Below are 17,175 nucleotides of genomic sequence, written 5' to 3' on the forward strand. Positions count from 1 at the left end.
ACAAGGTTTTAGGGCTTGAGCCGGTAAACATTTGCACACAGATTAATATATTTTTAAGGCCAGAGGAGATAAATTCACTCACCTACTCTGAGCTTCTGCATAATGCAGATCTAGAGTGTCACCCACTAATTATTGCTCTAACTTATAACTTCTGATTGACCTAGAGCATATCTTTTAGAATGACATCCAGTCTTGATTTATAAATTGGGTGGGACAGGGGCATGACAGAGGAGAGGTCATGTAGACTCCAAACTGCATGGTTTAGAGTATCCAAGAAGTTTTACATTTGAGTGAACTTGAATCAGTCCATCTAACTCCTAAAGACTGTTCTGTCGTTGCCCATCAGTCCTAATCTGCACACTTGTATTGCTTCCAGAGTTGACACTTGGGTCCTGAAAGGCTAAAAGTACTAACAATTACACCATCTAGTCCCTGCTTCAAGCAATTTTTTGACCAAAGAACAATTTTAATTAATGATATTTTATATTTTTCCCAATTTTGGATGTACTTACATTAAACAATGGATAGTGGGAATATAGAAGAAAGAGTTTAAGTCAGCTAAAAAAAGTAATTAGTAGACATAAATTAAAGAAAGATCTAAATTCAAGAAATAGTCCATTCCTCCTTTAATTGCTTCTTGCTTTTAGAATGCTAATTGCTTCAGAATGGAAGCCTGCAAATAAAATTTCAGTCAATAAATAGTCTATCAAATTTTGGGGTATGTAATGTAAGGATAAACTCACTAGCCTTAAATACCTCTACATCATCATGCCTCCTAGCTTCATCCTCCTTACTTTTACATCTCCATCTACCCTGACCCTCCACACCCTTCTCTTCCTCCTCACACCTGCTGCATTTCTCTGTCTGCTATCTCCTATTTTCACACATTCCCCCTACTGCCTCACTCATAGCACCATAATTCTTTCTTTCCAAAACGTACACATCTAAAAACCAATATAATTGGTAAAAGTACCTATATACATATTGCTACATATCATGGGATTCCAAGACATGCACATGATATACCTAAGTAACCACATATCTGTATATTCTCAACCCATGTGTTTTGTTCCCCAATTCCCCTTACACTGATTGCAACTCACTTGTGTGGCTTATCTCGTATTTGCATTGTAAACTAGCTCTTTAGGGAAGATAATACATCCGTTTTATTTGTTTGTGAAGTGCCTACCTTGCTTTGGTGTGTTTAAAAAAAATTCACAGAAAGTTAGAATGGAAAAAAATAAACATGAGTAAAGCCAAATAAATACATCTTTAGTATCATAAGGATTCCCTTGATTCATTTATTTAGTAGTTGTAATTTATTCTATACATTTTATACTGCCACTTTGACTAAACTTTATATTGCATCCTTGCACTACAGCAAGGTACTTAAGTACAATATGGTGTTAACTACAATGATCTATATGATATAGTAGCACTTTAAAATAATTGATTGTGTATTGTGTGTCCTGGCTTGTCACTAAAATGTTCTTTCTTTTACTTGAGATTAAAATATACATTCAACAAATGCATGTCAGGAAATTAGGCAAATATTATTTTGACCATTTCTATAGGTTGTTTATACATTTGGTTGAATTAGCATTCATGTAATATGTAAGGCTAACCTGGACACGTCTTACAAATATTCAGTCCTTTGTTTTCCTTGAAGGAAAAAAAATCATAACTGACTTTCCACTCAGAAATAAAAGGGTAAACAGACTCGCATTAATGAGCTCATCTATCCAAATACATCAACTCTCAGTATGCAGCATTTTTGCTATTGTATCTGTCACAGTTGCTGGATTTTGATAAGTAAAGTCACTCATGGGATAAAACTAAGTATTCTCTCCGATTTGATAATTTCACATGAGTCTGTTGATCTTGTTTCATGCAGTGTCTACTTAAATTTGTCAGGCCAGCAACAGATGAATAAGACCCAGACAGCTTAACAGATGACAAGTGAACCATAACAATTCATGGTCTCTTTGTGTGTGCGCATCTATTTTATGCATTAAATAGGAATCTTTTTTAAATTTCACCCAACAAATGAAGGCACAGTTATGTTGTTTTAGTCAGAAGCCTGTTTTCCTTCCCTGCTGGCACTATTAAGCCCATTATCTCTATAGGGGAAATTACTGCTTTGATAGCACAAAAACATCTTCATATTGCACAAAAATCACAAGTGTGCCACAGAAAATACACTAAAAGTAATTTTCTAACAAACTGTGGCTTTAAAAATCTGACAACAGTCACGTGGCACTAAATCAACTGGGATCTCATTATTATTATTAATATTTATATATTTGTTTTGGTAGAACTCACAATGTACTGTGCACTTTCAGGACATCCAAGAAAGAATGGTCACTACCCCATGGGGCAGGACTCTAAGAAACATGAGCTGTTCCTTAAAAAGAATTTGTTAAGATAATTTTTTTTATATTTTTAAAAGTCCTTATCTGTACTCCTAAATAACAACTTGGACTCCAATGGGAAACTGCTGAGCTTGAATTAATATGCAAACTAGATACCATTAACTTGGGTTTGAATAGAGACTGGGAGTAGCTGGGTCATTACACATATTGAATCTACTTCCCTAAATTAAGTATCCTCACACCTCCTTGTCAACTGTCTAAATGGGCCATCTTGATTATCACTAGGAAAGGTTTTTTCTCCTGCTGATAATAGCCTCTTACAGTTTGTATGGCAACTTCCACCTTTTCTGTATATCTATATCTATATCATCTATCTATCTATATCTTCTTACTACATGTTCCATTCTATACATCTGATGAAGTGGGCTGTAGCCCATGAAAGCTTATGCTCTAATAAATTTGTTAGTCTCTAAGGTGCCACAAGTACTCCTGTTCTTTTGCGGATACAGACTAACACGGCTGCTAATCTGAAACCTGAAATTAAATAACAGCAGCTTTAAAAATGAAAAAAAAACCCATCACTTATTCTGTTTGGTTTTGCATTTCACTTTGATTACATTGGCCAGTTCTATTCTGATTTTCATTACCACAATAGGGGAAATGCTTAATTTAAAATACAAGTAAAAACAAACATCACCACCATTCACCTGATTAAATATTTCTGTTACCCCATTTTATTTTACATCACCAAAGCACCAAAATTAAATTTTGGGTTTAAGGTACTTGACGCAGTCCCTTTTACAAAATTCTTCCATATGTTTTTTTTTTTTCACTTTACTGACATGAAACACTTTCAGGCACTCAGAATGCAGAGATATTGTTTAGTTACAGAAACATAGCTATATTTTCCCCTTATTTATGCAATTTTGTGCCCTCTCATTCATTACAGGGTGTTATTTATATAATCACTTTGTTTTATTTTCAGTTAATTCCTCAATATCTATGCAGTTTACTATGACTGGCTCGCAAAATAACTCGATGGTTACTACTCAGTAACTATACTCTGAATATACACATTTCTCTCCTCTGACTATAATTGCTCAGCTTTGTTTCCTGTATTCAGTTCTTTAAAACTGTTTGCCAGCAACAAAGATGTTACCTCAGCTTCTCACTGCCTTCAGCTGAAGCAGCAAAGACTCCAATATTTGCATAAAAAAGAAAAATGTTTATAAAACAATGTTCAAAAACTCAGACTTATTCACTTCCCTTTTCCTTGCCTAATTACACTTCATGTGAAGTCAATGGGAGTTTTGTCTACACATAAAACTGGTGCAAACCCCGTTATGACACACTGAAGCCAGTTATAAACTGAGTGAAATCGATGTAGCTTAATTCAGTAACAGGATACGTGGTGATTTAATTAAATCAATTTTAGTTAAACCAGTGCAAGTTTTGTATGCAGCTCAGCCCTCATATGGAAGCAGGATAGGACCTTTCTTGTCATCCTACTTCCACACACAATCCTTCTTTCCTCTCTACAAGCTAAGAAGGGACCTTGTTCCCACAACATTAAATATTTATGTACTGGGAGTCTGTCTACTTCAAAGTCTCCATGATTACCTATTGGTCGCGTAAGGACTCTAGCTGTCAAAGAAGACCTGGAACTGTATAAAAATGTCTTGGGTCCTGATCCTTTTTATCTCAGATCTGCCTGATGCTTCATGCATGGAAAGCGTAAGTCCTAAAACTGAGATCTCCAGTCCTAATCTGGATCACCCTCAATATGAATTTTGGACTATAACCTATGGACTAATTCTGAAAGAACTCTTTGGAACTACAAAGGTCACCATCTCTACTATGAATCTAATCTCAGAACTGTACTCATGTCTGTATGTATACTGATCTCTTTCTCTTTTCTTTTAAAATACATTTTAGTTTAATTAGTAAGAATTGGCTGTAAGCGTGTATTTGGGTAAAATCTGGAATACTCTTTAATCTGTGAGGTAATATGTCCGATTCTTTGGGATTGGTAGAACTTTCTTATATGATCAATAAGATTTTCAGTAATCCTCATCATATCTGACTTGGGTGTCTGGGTGGAGGCCTCAGGCTGGGTTGCTTTGAGGGAACTGTGTTGCTGGCTTCTGGATAACCAGTGAGGTATTATAGAAGCTGTTTTGTGCTGGCTTGGTAAATCAAAGTATTGGAATATCCACCAGCTTTGGGGTGGGGTTCATCCTAACAGAGTGACATCAGCGTGGCTCCCTGGGATCCTGGTCACAGGGATACATCCTGAATATAATGAAATATCATAGAAAATAGCTCATTTAGCAAACGTAAGAGAATCTCAGTTTCAATATAGTAGGGCTAAATGGAGCACTAATAAATATCTGCAGGTGTTACATAACGTGCAGGCTACTAAGACAGTACATCTAAACGAATACACTAAATTTAGAGTTAAAAAGAAGATACATCAATAACAGGCTTTTTTGCAAGTGAAACCTTTCATGCTGCTCAGTGCTTTGCGTAAAACCAGTGTGTGTGGAAGCCATAATTTGGGGCAGAAAGCTGTTGTATATTTCCTCTCCACATTGAGGGAGGGGGTAAATTTCATGAGCTTACGCTGTATTGGTCTCGGTGCAGCGCAAGATGGTATAATTTTGTGTTTACTTTCCAGAAAGGAGGTGTGTACCTTAGGAACTGGGAGATGTTCTAGCTATGCCTCCCCATGCAGAGCTGAGCATCTGTATGCACTGCAGTTGGGTGTGTCCCTACCTGTATGCGGGCTGGTAAAGTGCAGGCTGGAGCCTGGGAGAGGGCTTGGCAGGCTGGTCACAGCAGTACAGTGTAAAGGGAGCCCAAGCTGGTGGTCCAGGGAGGGGCTCAGTTCCAGGTGGCACCCTGAGGGGAACCCGTCACACATACATCACACAAGGTGTATTAAGAGTTATGAATATATGTTGGCATTATGACTCAAGTGTGTGTAAACCAGGTATGTAAGGGGGAGTTGGTAAACATGTCTATCCAAAACAAAGGAATGTGTGTTCCCCTCAATTTACATGTAAACAGGACCATCAAGATAGCAGTGGGCGGAGATGGCAGGAAACAGAACAATCGCGGCTCCACTAAATAGGTGGGTGGCCCTTCAGTCTCTTGAATGTGGCCACCCAGGTGCGCACCTTAGAGAGAACTATCCGCGGACCACCTGAATGGAACTCATGGACCACTGGTGGTCCACGGACCACAGTTTGAGAACCTCTGACTTAAACTATGTCCTATTGTTAATAAATTTGTTTTATTTTTACTGTAAACCAAGTCAATGCTGTTTTTAAATGAAAGTTAAGTTAATAAGTTTGTGACTCTAGAGGAACAAATGGACCATATGTCTTTGAACTGTCCAGGAAAGAGGTGGACATTACAGAGTGCATGGTTTTGAAAAATTTGGGATTGGCAGTGTGTTCGGTCACCTCATTGGTTGTCACCAAGGCTAGTGGAAGCCAGAGAGGGGCTGTAGACAGGCTGCTTGGGTCAGAGCTGCTGAACCAGGGCTGTCTAAGCACACAGACACTTGAAAGCTAGTTCGGAGCATCCCAGGCTGGGAGCTACAGGAGCAAAGCATTGTGAGGCATCCAAGGCTACAGGGCTAGTGGTGACAAAACCCCCTCACTTATCTGGATTGCACCCTTGAATCATCACTGTGGCATGAGGCTTTTATCAATCTATAAGCCACCAAGTAACCAAGCCAAGTGAGAGATGCGTTAATTAATTTCATTAATTCATTTTTAAGAACACAAGTGTACTCATGTAGACCTGACAAAACTGCATGTATGCATTAATTTTGCAAAGCAAAGTCTGTCTGCAACAAGTGACACAGCAGGAACAATTAATCAGCAACAGAACAACTCTATGTGCTGCAAACAAGTCAATCATTACTGATCAGTACATAACTCTTTCAGGAAATTAGGACATGGTATTAAAGAGAAATTGAATAATTGCAGTGTGTAAAAAATACATTAATTGCTTTTCAAGTGAATAAATACTGAATCTGGAGTGAGAACCTGAAGTAAAATTAACTGTCAATGAGAGCCCATGCTAACAGCCATTGACTAAAGTGGATGTATTTTCTATGTTTTGGATATAGAAATTCTATTTTCATGTTTTTCAAATAAGAGAATCTCAAATGATATGGTTAGATTGTTCCTTCTGCCTCCATGAAAAACTCAATGGAATCCTACAGGTATAGCAGGAGTGGGTAGTGATAACTCTGTAAGATAATACTTCCTCATATTTCATGGAAGCCCCTTTGTTGATGGTGAAGGAATAGAGCTGAGGGGATAGATATTTGCTGTGCACTAACCTTAGTCAGCTCCAAGCCCTCTCAAGAATACCCTCTAAGTCTGTGGTGAAGAGAGAGAGAGAGAGTGTGTGCGTGTGCGCGTGTGTGTCGGGGGGCATAGAGTCACCTAAGCCAGTTTTTGTCCATAGTTGGAATTCCCAACCTGGCATAATAGGTATAGAGCTAGGGTTAGCATGTGAGCCAATAACTGCTCCTTTCGTAAGAATGGAGCATCAACTCTGAAGGCAGTTAAGTGTTAGATGAGTTACATGTCAACATTGTTAACTATTTCATTGTTGTTAACTCCAGCTGAAATTTTGCATTATTCTGGGAACATGGACAGAGTTTGAGCAGAGTACTATCATTTTCCTCTCCAAAACTGATCCCACTGCTTTTATCAAAGGAGCTGAGTCTGAAATTTCAACTACAAAAGCAGTAACAGTGAATTCAAGTTTTGAAATAAAATTTCAACCATGGCATGCAGAGATTCCTTGAGCATTATATTTTAAGCATGATTGTTAAAGTGAGACTAGAATTTTGGTGTTAGTACCAACAAAAACATAGCAGCAAAGCAAGAAAACAAAACAACATCTTGTCTAGCCACAAAATTTGGAATTATACTGGGAATTACGAGGATAGGAAAGATCTTGAAATAAAGGAAAGGCTTGACATTTTAATAACTTATACAGTGCAGCTGTTTAGAGACTTTTTAAAGCCTCATGGGAAACTTTAAGACATATTCAATTTAGAGAGAATTCTGTTAATATAATGTATACTTTTCACTTAAATTATTTTAATCTCCTGCACAAAAAGTGCCATTTGACCTTTTAGCTGGAGCTTTCTATAGACAATTTTAATCAAATACACACAATTTCATTTGGATGACTTTGTTAAAAATTCATTAACAAAAGGAGATTTTTCAGACACTACTTTTAAGAATGTGACGATTACAATGGAAGTACAATGGCAGAACCTATCACTATACTCTGAACATTTGCAATGAGAGTAGATCATCAGGCAGGCCGATGTAGAAGAGCTCTGCTGTTAGTACTTGCCCATTGCAGACTATTATCTAACTGGGAGTATATTTTTATATTCATTTCATGTGTATGTTTAACTTTGGAACTGAGAGACAGTTTTGGCACAGGAGTGCCTACATTTGTGTGGGAGCCAGGAACCAGGCTGGTGCTCACCTCTCTTATTACCGATGTGCAAGTCTTATGCAGCATATTTGTGTAAAAAAATTGCTGAATTATAACACAATATATATAGTATACATTCATCTGTCTGTATCCCTGACTCTTGAGGTTTTCAAATATTATTGCATTATTTTAAACGTCTTGTTCACTGCCTTTTTAAAATGTCTTTCTTTACAGTCTGCTGCTACCGTAATAGGTGATGTTTGTCAGAGGAAGATGAGGAAATAATTGAGCATATGGAACATCAGCAGTTTAAGATTGAGATGGAATCCAATTTGTTCCCAAAATGAAAACGGGGGCATATCCTCTATGTTTTCTCCTTGTGAAGATGCTCTCCAATTGTGTAAGCTAGTGTGGTTTCAACAATAAAGTTATCTTTTGAGGCTGTGGAGGAAGCTTCTCATCTTGTATTTGATATTTTGGGAACTTCCTCAAAAATAGTTTCTTTCCCTATTTTGGATTTAAAAAAACAAACAAACAAACAAAAAACAGCCTGCAAAATCTAGTTGGGCCAATCCAGCTTCTTGTCCACCCATTCTAAGAAATCTGATAAACTGTACCAGGCCATCATATCCCATTACCATTTTATTTACGTGATAAGACAGAGAAGGTTCTACCATTTAGTCTGAATCAGGTGGCACATTCCCAGGAGTGGGAATATGCAGAGGCCACTCAAAGAAGAACCTGGGGTACACCGTATCCATAATTCACAGGCACATAAAGGTATAATACATTATTGCTCCAGTCCTGGTCTATGGACTTTAATGGAAGAGTCGGTATCTGTAATATACATGGCCCTAGTTTTCAAAGATGTGCATGTTTAAGTGGCCACATCCAATCTGGGCATATGAATCCTTATTGTATGCAAACAAGGAGGGATTACACACACATACACACAACAGAATGTGCAATAACAATCCCCAGCTGTTGTGCATGCACCAGGGATGTGTACACCAAGGTCTGCACACTCATAAGGCAAACTCACCTTTGAGAGTTTGGATCAAAATATGTTGTTCTAAATTGTTAAGTGTCAGTTGTAAAGATTAGGGAGGACAAAAGTGACATTAAACACAATTATAAAATAGCATTTGTTGGGGAAGCAATCACATTTGCTGACAAATGATCTGAAATGTGTGGTTTTTAATGCACAGGGCAAATTTTGTTTTCAGGTACACATTTGTAGCCCCACTGAACTTCAGATACACACCTATGTATTTTAAGACTCAGGTAAAACATTAAACACTGTAGGTGAAATTTTCAAATATGAAAATCCCAGACACTTATAATTGTGATAATTGTGATAATAGCAGCACAGTTATGGAGTGGTATGGTCTCTAAGTGTACAGTTTTGGTTTAAGATATACAGTTCTTGGGCACTGGAAGCATTTGGCCTTCAAATGTTGGCCTTAGTATTTATAGGCCTAATCCTGCAAAATTTATGCACAGAAGACACTTTACTCATGTGAGAAGGTTCATGAACTTAAATGAGATCACCTCATAGAAGCAAAGATACTAACATGCATATTTAGAGGATCAGGCCCTGTGGCATTGCAAAGACCCTTTCACATGTATTGTTTCAAGCACCACATAAAGAATAAACTGAAGAATGAGGCATACATTATAACACTACAGGCAAAGGCATGAAGTCACATAAATCAGTAGCAGTCAGGAGCATATATTAAAAGCGCTATATATTAAAAGGAAACATTATGATGTTTCCTAAGTGACATGCGTTTTCCTAGAAGAGCTGATATAGTATTTTCCTTACATTGTGCTATTCCACATATCTCAGTAAAATTATTAGGGTAGTCCTATGAAGAATAGAAGTAACTTACCTATTCATTTCTTCAAGACAGTCAGTTGCAAAGTAAAAGCTCTTAATTTTTGGGTGGCATGCTTTGAAGGCACTGTAAAACAAGCAAAGGAGAAAAATGTAGTTTTTTTTTCAAATAGTTTGTCTATAATGACTTTATTCCCCTTTGTTGATAAATTTACATGATGAGGTTGAAAAGTCCTCCTTAGACTTACTTGCTCTTGGGTACTTTAGAATGTTTTAGAGTTACACATACATTTTTCTATGTGAGTTCAATGAAAAATGATAAAAGAGAAAAACACCTTGTCATCTATGGATGAAAACATTTCAAAGTGCTCACTCTTTAACTGACCTCTCAAGTCCTCATCCTCAAAGATAACCAGAACAACACCTTCAAAAGATGAGCCTGCGAGCTTAAATTCATAACTTTGATAGACACTAAAAACCATGGACTTGATAAAGACACTGGATTTATGGCTCATTACAACAATCTGTAAAATCATTAACCACCCTTTTCCCCCTATGACTGCAGAGGTATTAACTTGAATGGTCTCCTACAATATGTATTACTACTGCTGATGGTTCCAATGTATGGAACTAAACAATCAGTTCCACCTTATATTTAGCTGTGACACTGAGTACATTTCCCAGGCCTGACGGAGAGCTCTGTGTAAACTTGGAAGCTTGTCTCTTTAACCAAGATAACTTGGTCCAATAAAATACATTACCTTGCCCATCTTGTCTCTCTAATATCCTGGGACCAACATGGCTACAACACTGCAAAACAGATCCGGTAGCACCCAGAATAAATTTACCAATTCCCTTCTGCATTTGTTCTGTCTCTCTAATCAGGGACTTTTCATTCAAATTGAACTTGATGGCAGCAACCTTGTCACTCTGGGGGGACATAAGACATAGAATTGCTTCACTGACAAGTGAACAAAAATGTGGAAGCTCTCATTAGTGGGGGCTACCCACTCCTGAGTTCAGAAACAGCTTCTAAGAGTGAAACTGAAACCAGTCAAACTTCAAGTGGTCTTGGGGTTTGTAATTTATTTGCTTTGATATTTTTGTTTGTTTGTTTCTTGTAGTCACAATGGGCCCAATTAACCCCTGGTATAACTTCATGTAAGTCAGTGGAGTTACATCAAGGGTGAATCTGACTTGATTTCTGAAGCTATCATCAGCTGTGTGGTCAATGTCTTATCTTTCACATACAACTTTTTCATAGCTGAGTTTTCTTGCTGTGCTTAGTGTCTAGATTATTTACCATTTCTTCAGTTTTGGGACCAACCTCTGGCTAGTGGTTCATAAATTGGTTAGTCTCTAAGGTGCCACAAGTACTCCTTTTCTTTTTGCGAATACAGACTAACACGGCTGTTCCTCTGAAACTGGTTCAGGATGTGTATATCTCTTTGCATCTATTGTAGCATCACTCTCTTATAAAACTCCTGGGAAGGCATTCAGCCAACAGTTTTCTGTTCTTTCACTAAAGAACTCATCCCAGGTCACTGCAGAGCCATAGATAATATCCCGCAACTTGTAATCTTTCATTTCCTGAAAGGCTGTCGTTTCGGAGTAGGTATCCATGTTCGTGTCGGGTATTTTTTGTAAAAAAGTCACTTCCTCTGTTACAATTGCTCTGGCATTAGTTAGCAGAAAAATGAAAGAAATATCTTAGTCTGTAGTTTTCACTAATAAAATGGATAAGATGAAGAGTTGTCCACCAGCAAAGTAACTTTGGAGGGTAGAATAGGTGATGATTCTGCAGGTGAGTATGTGACTACAGAGACAAAACTCTGTACTTTACATAATTTATTAACCCTATCTTCAGTTATTGATATGCTTGTTGAGTTTACATACTTTGCTGACAGTATTATGTGCTTAAAGCATGTGGGATTTGCATACAGAAATAATAATCTCATTTTATTATTATCAATACAGTCTGCACTAGCCTTAGGCATCATTATGAACAGTCCATGCAAGCACTGATCTTGGATCCAGTTTATGAGGACTTCTGTGAATCCTGTTTTGGACTTCATACGCAATAAACTGTGGAAGTAACATTTTGTCCATGATAGTTAATAAATGTAAGAAGTGTGTTTGTCTTAACAATACTATATACTGTATGTTATTCCATAAAATTCCCCTTAAATATGTGCCTTCCCCATAAAAAAAAAGTGTGTGTAGAGGCAGAGATTGCAACTGGTTTAGAAAAAAAGGATCATGCTGATATTTTCATTTTTAAAACATTATCTTAGCTCTATTTTAATAGAAACTCAAGGTGCTGTGAAAGAAAGAAGACTGACAATGTTACAGACTGACACCCTCTAATTATCTACAGAACAGGCAAGCTTCTTGCACCCAGCACTAAAAATATATCTCAGATGTGGTCTATGGGATCATCTCTTGAAGTGGGACAGTAGATCATTATTCTTGCTTATTCAGTCCTTGGCTTATGTTTTGACACTGCCAGCATGGGTGCCAATAATATGGACAGCTGTCCACCGGGAATTGGATTGAGAACCCCAAATTATTTTTCACGCAGGTCCTTAACACAGGTATTTGATAAAAATAAGTAGACTATGAACCTAGAGATGAATGGCTTTGTATCCTATTATTCATTTCAAAATCAATTATGTGGAAAACCATGGGGAGGCTTAGTCCTTCAAAGTTAATGGATTCTTATCTAAAAGCACCCATTAAAATGATGTATTTTGGATATGCTCCCTAACTTGAAAAGTGTTCTTCTGCCAATGGCCTGATCCATCTACCAGAGTCACAGGCAAGCATCATGCTCCAGAACAGCATTTATCAAACTGTTGTCTGCGGAGCACTGGTGGTCTGCAGAGAGCTGGGTGGTTACATGGAGCTCCTTTTTTCTAGCTGCTTTTACAGGCTAAAAGTGGCCCACTTCACTTGTCCATGTACTTCACTGAAAGAACAGCTTAGATGCCTAAAAAAAGAGTTGGAAAGAAGGAGTCCTCCTATTTGTTGCTGTGTAAGAGGATGCAAAGAAAGAGGAACTGCTGTCAGGAAGCAAAGACACCCATGGGACAATAAAAATTAGCTAAATACTCTACTATTTGTTACCACAGGCGTGTTGCACAGTAAAAATTGGAAGGCAAGTGGTCTGCCCAAGTTAAGGGGCAGGTGGCTTGCACAATATTGATCTGAGGTGCCCATCCGAATGGGAGAAGTGGTGGTTCACAAGACACTGTCATTCACACTATGAAAAAATGTGACAAACCCTGGTAGTAGCATGTGTTCAAGGCTAGGAGCTAAGACTGCTTAGTTCTAATTCATTCTCTGCCATTTACTATGCAGCCTTCGGCAAATCATAAACCTCTCTGCCTCAGTTTCTCTGTCTACAAAAAAGGGATATTTACCTCACTTGATTCTTGCAATTAGATAACATTTGTAAAGTGCTATATAAGTCCTAAGTGTTCTTATCATAGTCATACCTCCATATCGTCCCACTTCCTTCATATTACCGGATAATTCTTTCATTACTGATTATCGTTAATAGCTGGATTCTGGGTTAATGGCTTTGAAATTGTTTCTACAACATCTGGACCAGAATTAATTTTCTATTTAATTTAATTTTCTATTTAATTAATTTATATTTAGGCTCCCCATTTTTATTTTTAGTAAGATGTCCAAGGACATGATTTTGATTTTACGTCTGCAGGTATGTCTTCACAAACACTAGCAGCTCCTGTATGTATTCAAACTTAATGTTAGAAGATATGCAGGAAAATGCCTGTGACATTAATCAAGCCTAGCCTGATTAAAAGATCCAGTAATACTGCACATGTGGAAAGATGACTGAAACCAAAAATCACACAAGGGGACTAATTCATATTACCACTTAAATAAATGGAGTTACCCCAAGGAATAATTTGGCCCACTATCTCATATGTATTTTGTACAATTAACTGAATAAAATTTTTAATAAAAGCAAAGCAGTCTATTTATACTTTAACAAGAGGAAATCTCCTTTCCTTCTGTCCTCTTCAGAATCTGATCTTATATCTGATATCGTATTTGTTACTTCCAATGTTATTTCATTGACACGAAGGGGAGTTGTATTAGGCCTTGCAATAATGCCATTTATGATGCATTTTGATGGTTCCAGATATATTTAGCCTCTTTTATTAACAGTTTCCCAGTATCAGTGTGGGGGTTATGTGAATGCACATGTGTACATTTTACTGCAGCTCTATTTATGTGATGTTATTTCTTTAGCAAATATATATGCTCATTGTTGAACTCCTATAATGGTTCATCATAATCTGTACTGTAGTGTATCTAGAAAAAGTTCCTTTAATAAATATGGTAAAAAACCAAGCAAACAAAATGAAATTACTATTACTTTATAGCTACATTATAATTTATTACGGGCTTTATCACAGAATTTACTACCATAATAGTGAGTTTCATGTCTTTTTACCGAGTTTCTGGTATCATAGACATCCTCTTGCCCTCTGAGGAAGATTGAATGCATTTTTTCTGGCTCCAGGTTTGTGCAGTGTGCAACTTCCAGGTCTTTACTGAACTACAGAACAAGTTTCTTTTAGAAGTGTGTGCCAAACTCTTTTGTTTGGGAAAGCCATTGGTGTGGCATTAAAGGAGTGTCTTAATATTTGTACTTGTTTTATATAAGTGGAATTTTAAATAGAATTTTGGCTGCACTGTTTTACTGTGAGATGCCTAGATGGCATGAGGGAAAAGCAGCTGTAAGATTACAGGCTCTGTCCTATATTCCTAGATCTCTCTCAACTCCCATTAAAGAAAATGGCCCCAGCTCCTTGGCTAGTGTATGTCAGCCATGCTTCATTGACTTCAGTGGACTGAGAGATTTATATTAGGCAAGGACTGTAGTCAGTAGGTCTGATTCTCATATCATGTTGGCATCAGACGGATTTAACTCCATTGATTTAAATGGAATAACTCTCCTGAGGTCACAATCAGGCCCAATGGGAATTGTGAACATTCAGCACCTTGCAAGACTGGGCCAATATAATACATATAGGTATGCATCTTTAAAAAAAAAACCCTCTGTTTTTCCTGAGTCATCCTCTTTTGAACTGCAATAAAATAGCTGTTGAGAGCGATACTAGGTTTGTCTAGCTCACATTTCTATAGCTGTACGATAGGGGATATTCTTGACAAAGAAACCAAGTCCTCAGGGAATGAAGGCTTCTATTATTTTGATTGTTTATGATATATTCCCTGATTAATAATATTTTGCAATATCTAAATTAGAATACCCATTCTTGCATGATAATTAATAGATGTAAGAATTGGATCAGGAAACAGTAAACACAGAGTTATGAAAAAAGCAGAAATGAACACTTGTGCTATTAATATCCTGAATGTAAATCACACTGTAATATTTACCGTTATGATTTATTCGGACTTTCAGAGACACAAATCATAGCTATGGAAATCCCAGTTTGGCTGATTTCTTTTACACCCCATCATTAACATTAATACATAAAGTAACAGAATTTTCCAAGACAAATGCATTCAGAAGAGGTAAATGTGGAAACAGCGTAAGAATCCAAAATCCTCTGCCTGTACAGTTTCCTCTCTGTTGGCAAATTAATTATTCATTGGGGTGACTGGGCAATGGCTCAGCATAAAGCCAACTTAAGTCTCACTTCAGCCTATGAAATAGGACTTAAGTGATTTACAGGCCTTGAAGTAAGTGTTCCTTTCACCCATAGACATTTTATACTCTCATCTCACTGACTGATTACTGGTTTCAGAGTGGATGGGTCATTACACAAAGTAAAACTATTTCCCTCCCCTACCCCCCACTGTTCCTCAGACGTTCCTGTTAACTGCTGGAAATGACCCACCTTGATTATCACTACAAAAAGTTTTCTTGCTCTTCCCCCCCGCTCTCCTGCTGGTAATAGTTCATCTTAAGTGATTACTCTCCTTACAGTAAAAAGAAAAGGAGTACTTGTGGCACCTTAGAGACTAACCAATTTATTTGAGCATGAGCTTTCGTGAGCTACAGCTCACTTCATCAGATGTTTACCGTGGAAACTGCAGCAGTTTCCACGGTAAACATCTGATGAAGTGAGCTGTAGCTCACGAAAGCTCATGCTCAAATAAATTGGTTAGTCTCTAAGGTGCCACAAGTACTCCTTTTCTTTTTGCGAATACAGACTAACACGGCTGTTCCTCTGAAACCTCTCCTTACAGTGCGTATGGTAACACCCATTTTTTCATGTTCTGTGTGTATATAAATCTCCTCACTGTATTTTCCACTGAATGCATCCGATGAAGTGAGCTGTAGCTCACGAAAACTTATGCTCAAATAAATTGGTTAGTCTCTAAGGTGCCACAAGTACTCCTTTTCTTTTTGATCATTTGCTGATGATTTAACTGTATCACAATCTGTTATTACCAGAATTTGATGTTTTAATGAAGTTATGAGGACAAAACAGCCCAGAGAAACGAGTTATTAATACCAGTTGGGGAGATGATGTAAAAGTTAAAGTAAATAAGCCAAAGGACAAAAATACTGTTAATATTGTAATTGTTATAAATATTACTTGCGAATTGAATTAACTGGAAAAATTCTGTTTTGCAAATGTAAATAGTGAATTCCAGGACAACCTCTGAAAAGAAATGGAACATTCTTCTGGTGCCCCACTAGATGGCGCACACCGACTAATTATATGTATTATAAGTCCTCGGACTTACGATGCCAGACTTACGTCGGATGCCACTTACGACGCTTTTCAATTGACTGCTCGTTTCACCCCTAGGTTAATCGATTTGTATAAAGTTCGCTTGAAATCACTTCCTGATTGCGTTATACTGGTAAGCAGTTGGAAGGGGTTGCTTCTGATTGGCTTCTAGGCAGCAGGGTAGCTTGTCGCCAGGTAGGGTTGCTGCTTGCTTTTGATTGGCTCCCGGCCCCGGGCTCAGCCAATCAGAAAGCTTGAACAGTGATTGGCTGAGGCTCAGCACGTGTGCCATTCTCCCTGGCTTTCTGAGCCTGTGTTGCTGGCATTCTGAGCAGCATATGTGAGTTTATATGTTTATTTGAATGCTGTTTACAAAACACAGTGTACAGTAAATACATTGATGTTACAACATTAGTCATCTATAATTCATTTAGTACAAAACTATGGGTTATTGTGGTGAAAATAGTGTATCGAGCCTTGGTTCAGGAACCAATCCCACCTTCATACCATTGATTCTAGTTTCGACTTACAGCGTTTTGACTTACAAAGCAATTCTGAGGAACGAATTGTGTCGTAAGTCCGAGGACTCCCTGTATATTAAAAATAAGGTTCCAGTGCAATGGCTTTTTGGTTCTCGTTACATATAAGAAATTATAGGTGGCCTGTGATCCATCTGTTGACTGCTGTGGTGTTTTTAGTTTAATATTTTTAGTGGCAAGTGGCCTAGCTTCAGAGCACTGGAAAT

General features: G+C 37.6%; 1 protein-coding gene across 1 annotated transcript in view; it reads right to left on the reverse strand.

Annotated features, from left to right (window-relative positions):
• The window catches only part of LOC125642683 (connector enhancer of kinase suppressor of ras 2), a 545,814-nt gene that overhangs the window by 33,938 nt on the left and 494,701 nt on the right, over nt 1-17,175 (reverse strand). Inside the window, exon 19 of the mRNA XM_075132431.1 lies at nt 9,743-9,814. Within this exon, the coding sequence (XP_074988532.1) occupies nt 9,743-9,814 (72 nt within the window). The remainder of the gene's footprint in view (nt 1-9,742; nt 9,815-17,175) is intronic.

The sequence above is a fragment of the Caretta caretta genome, chromosome 9 (assembly GCF_965140235.1).
Source record: "Caretta caretta isolate rCarCar2 chromosome 9, rCarCar1.hap1, whole genome shotgun sequence".
NCBI lineage: Eukaryota > Metazoa > Chordata > Testudines > Cheloniidae > Caretta > Caretta caretta.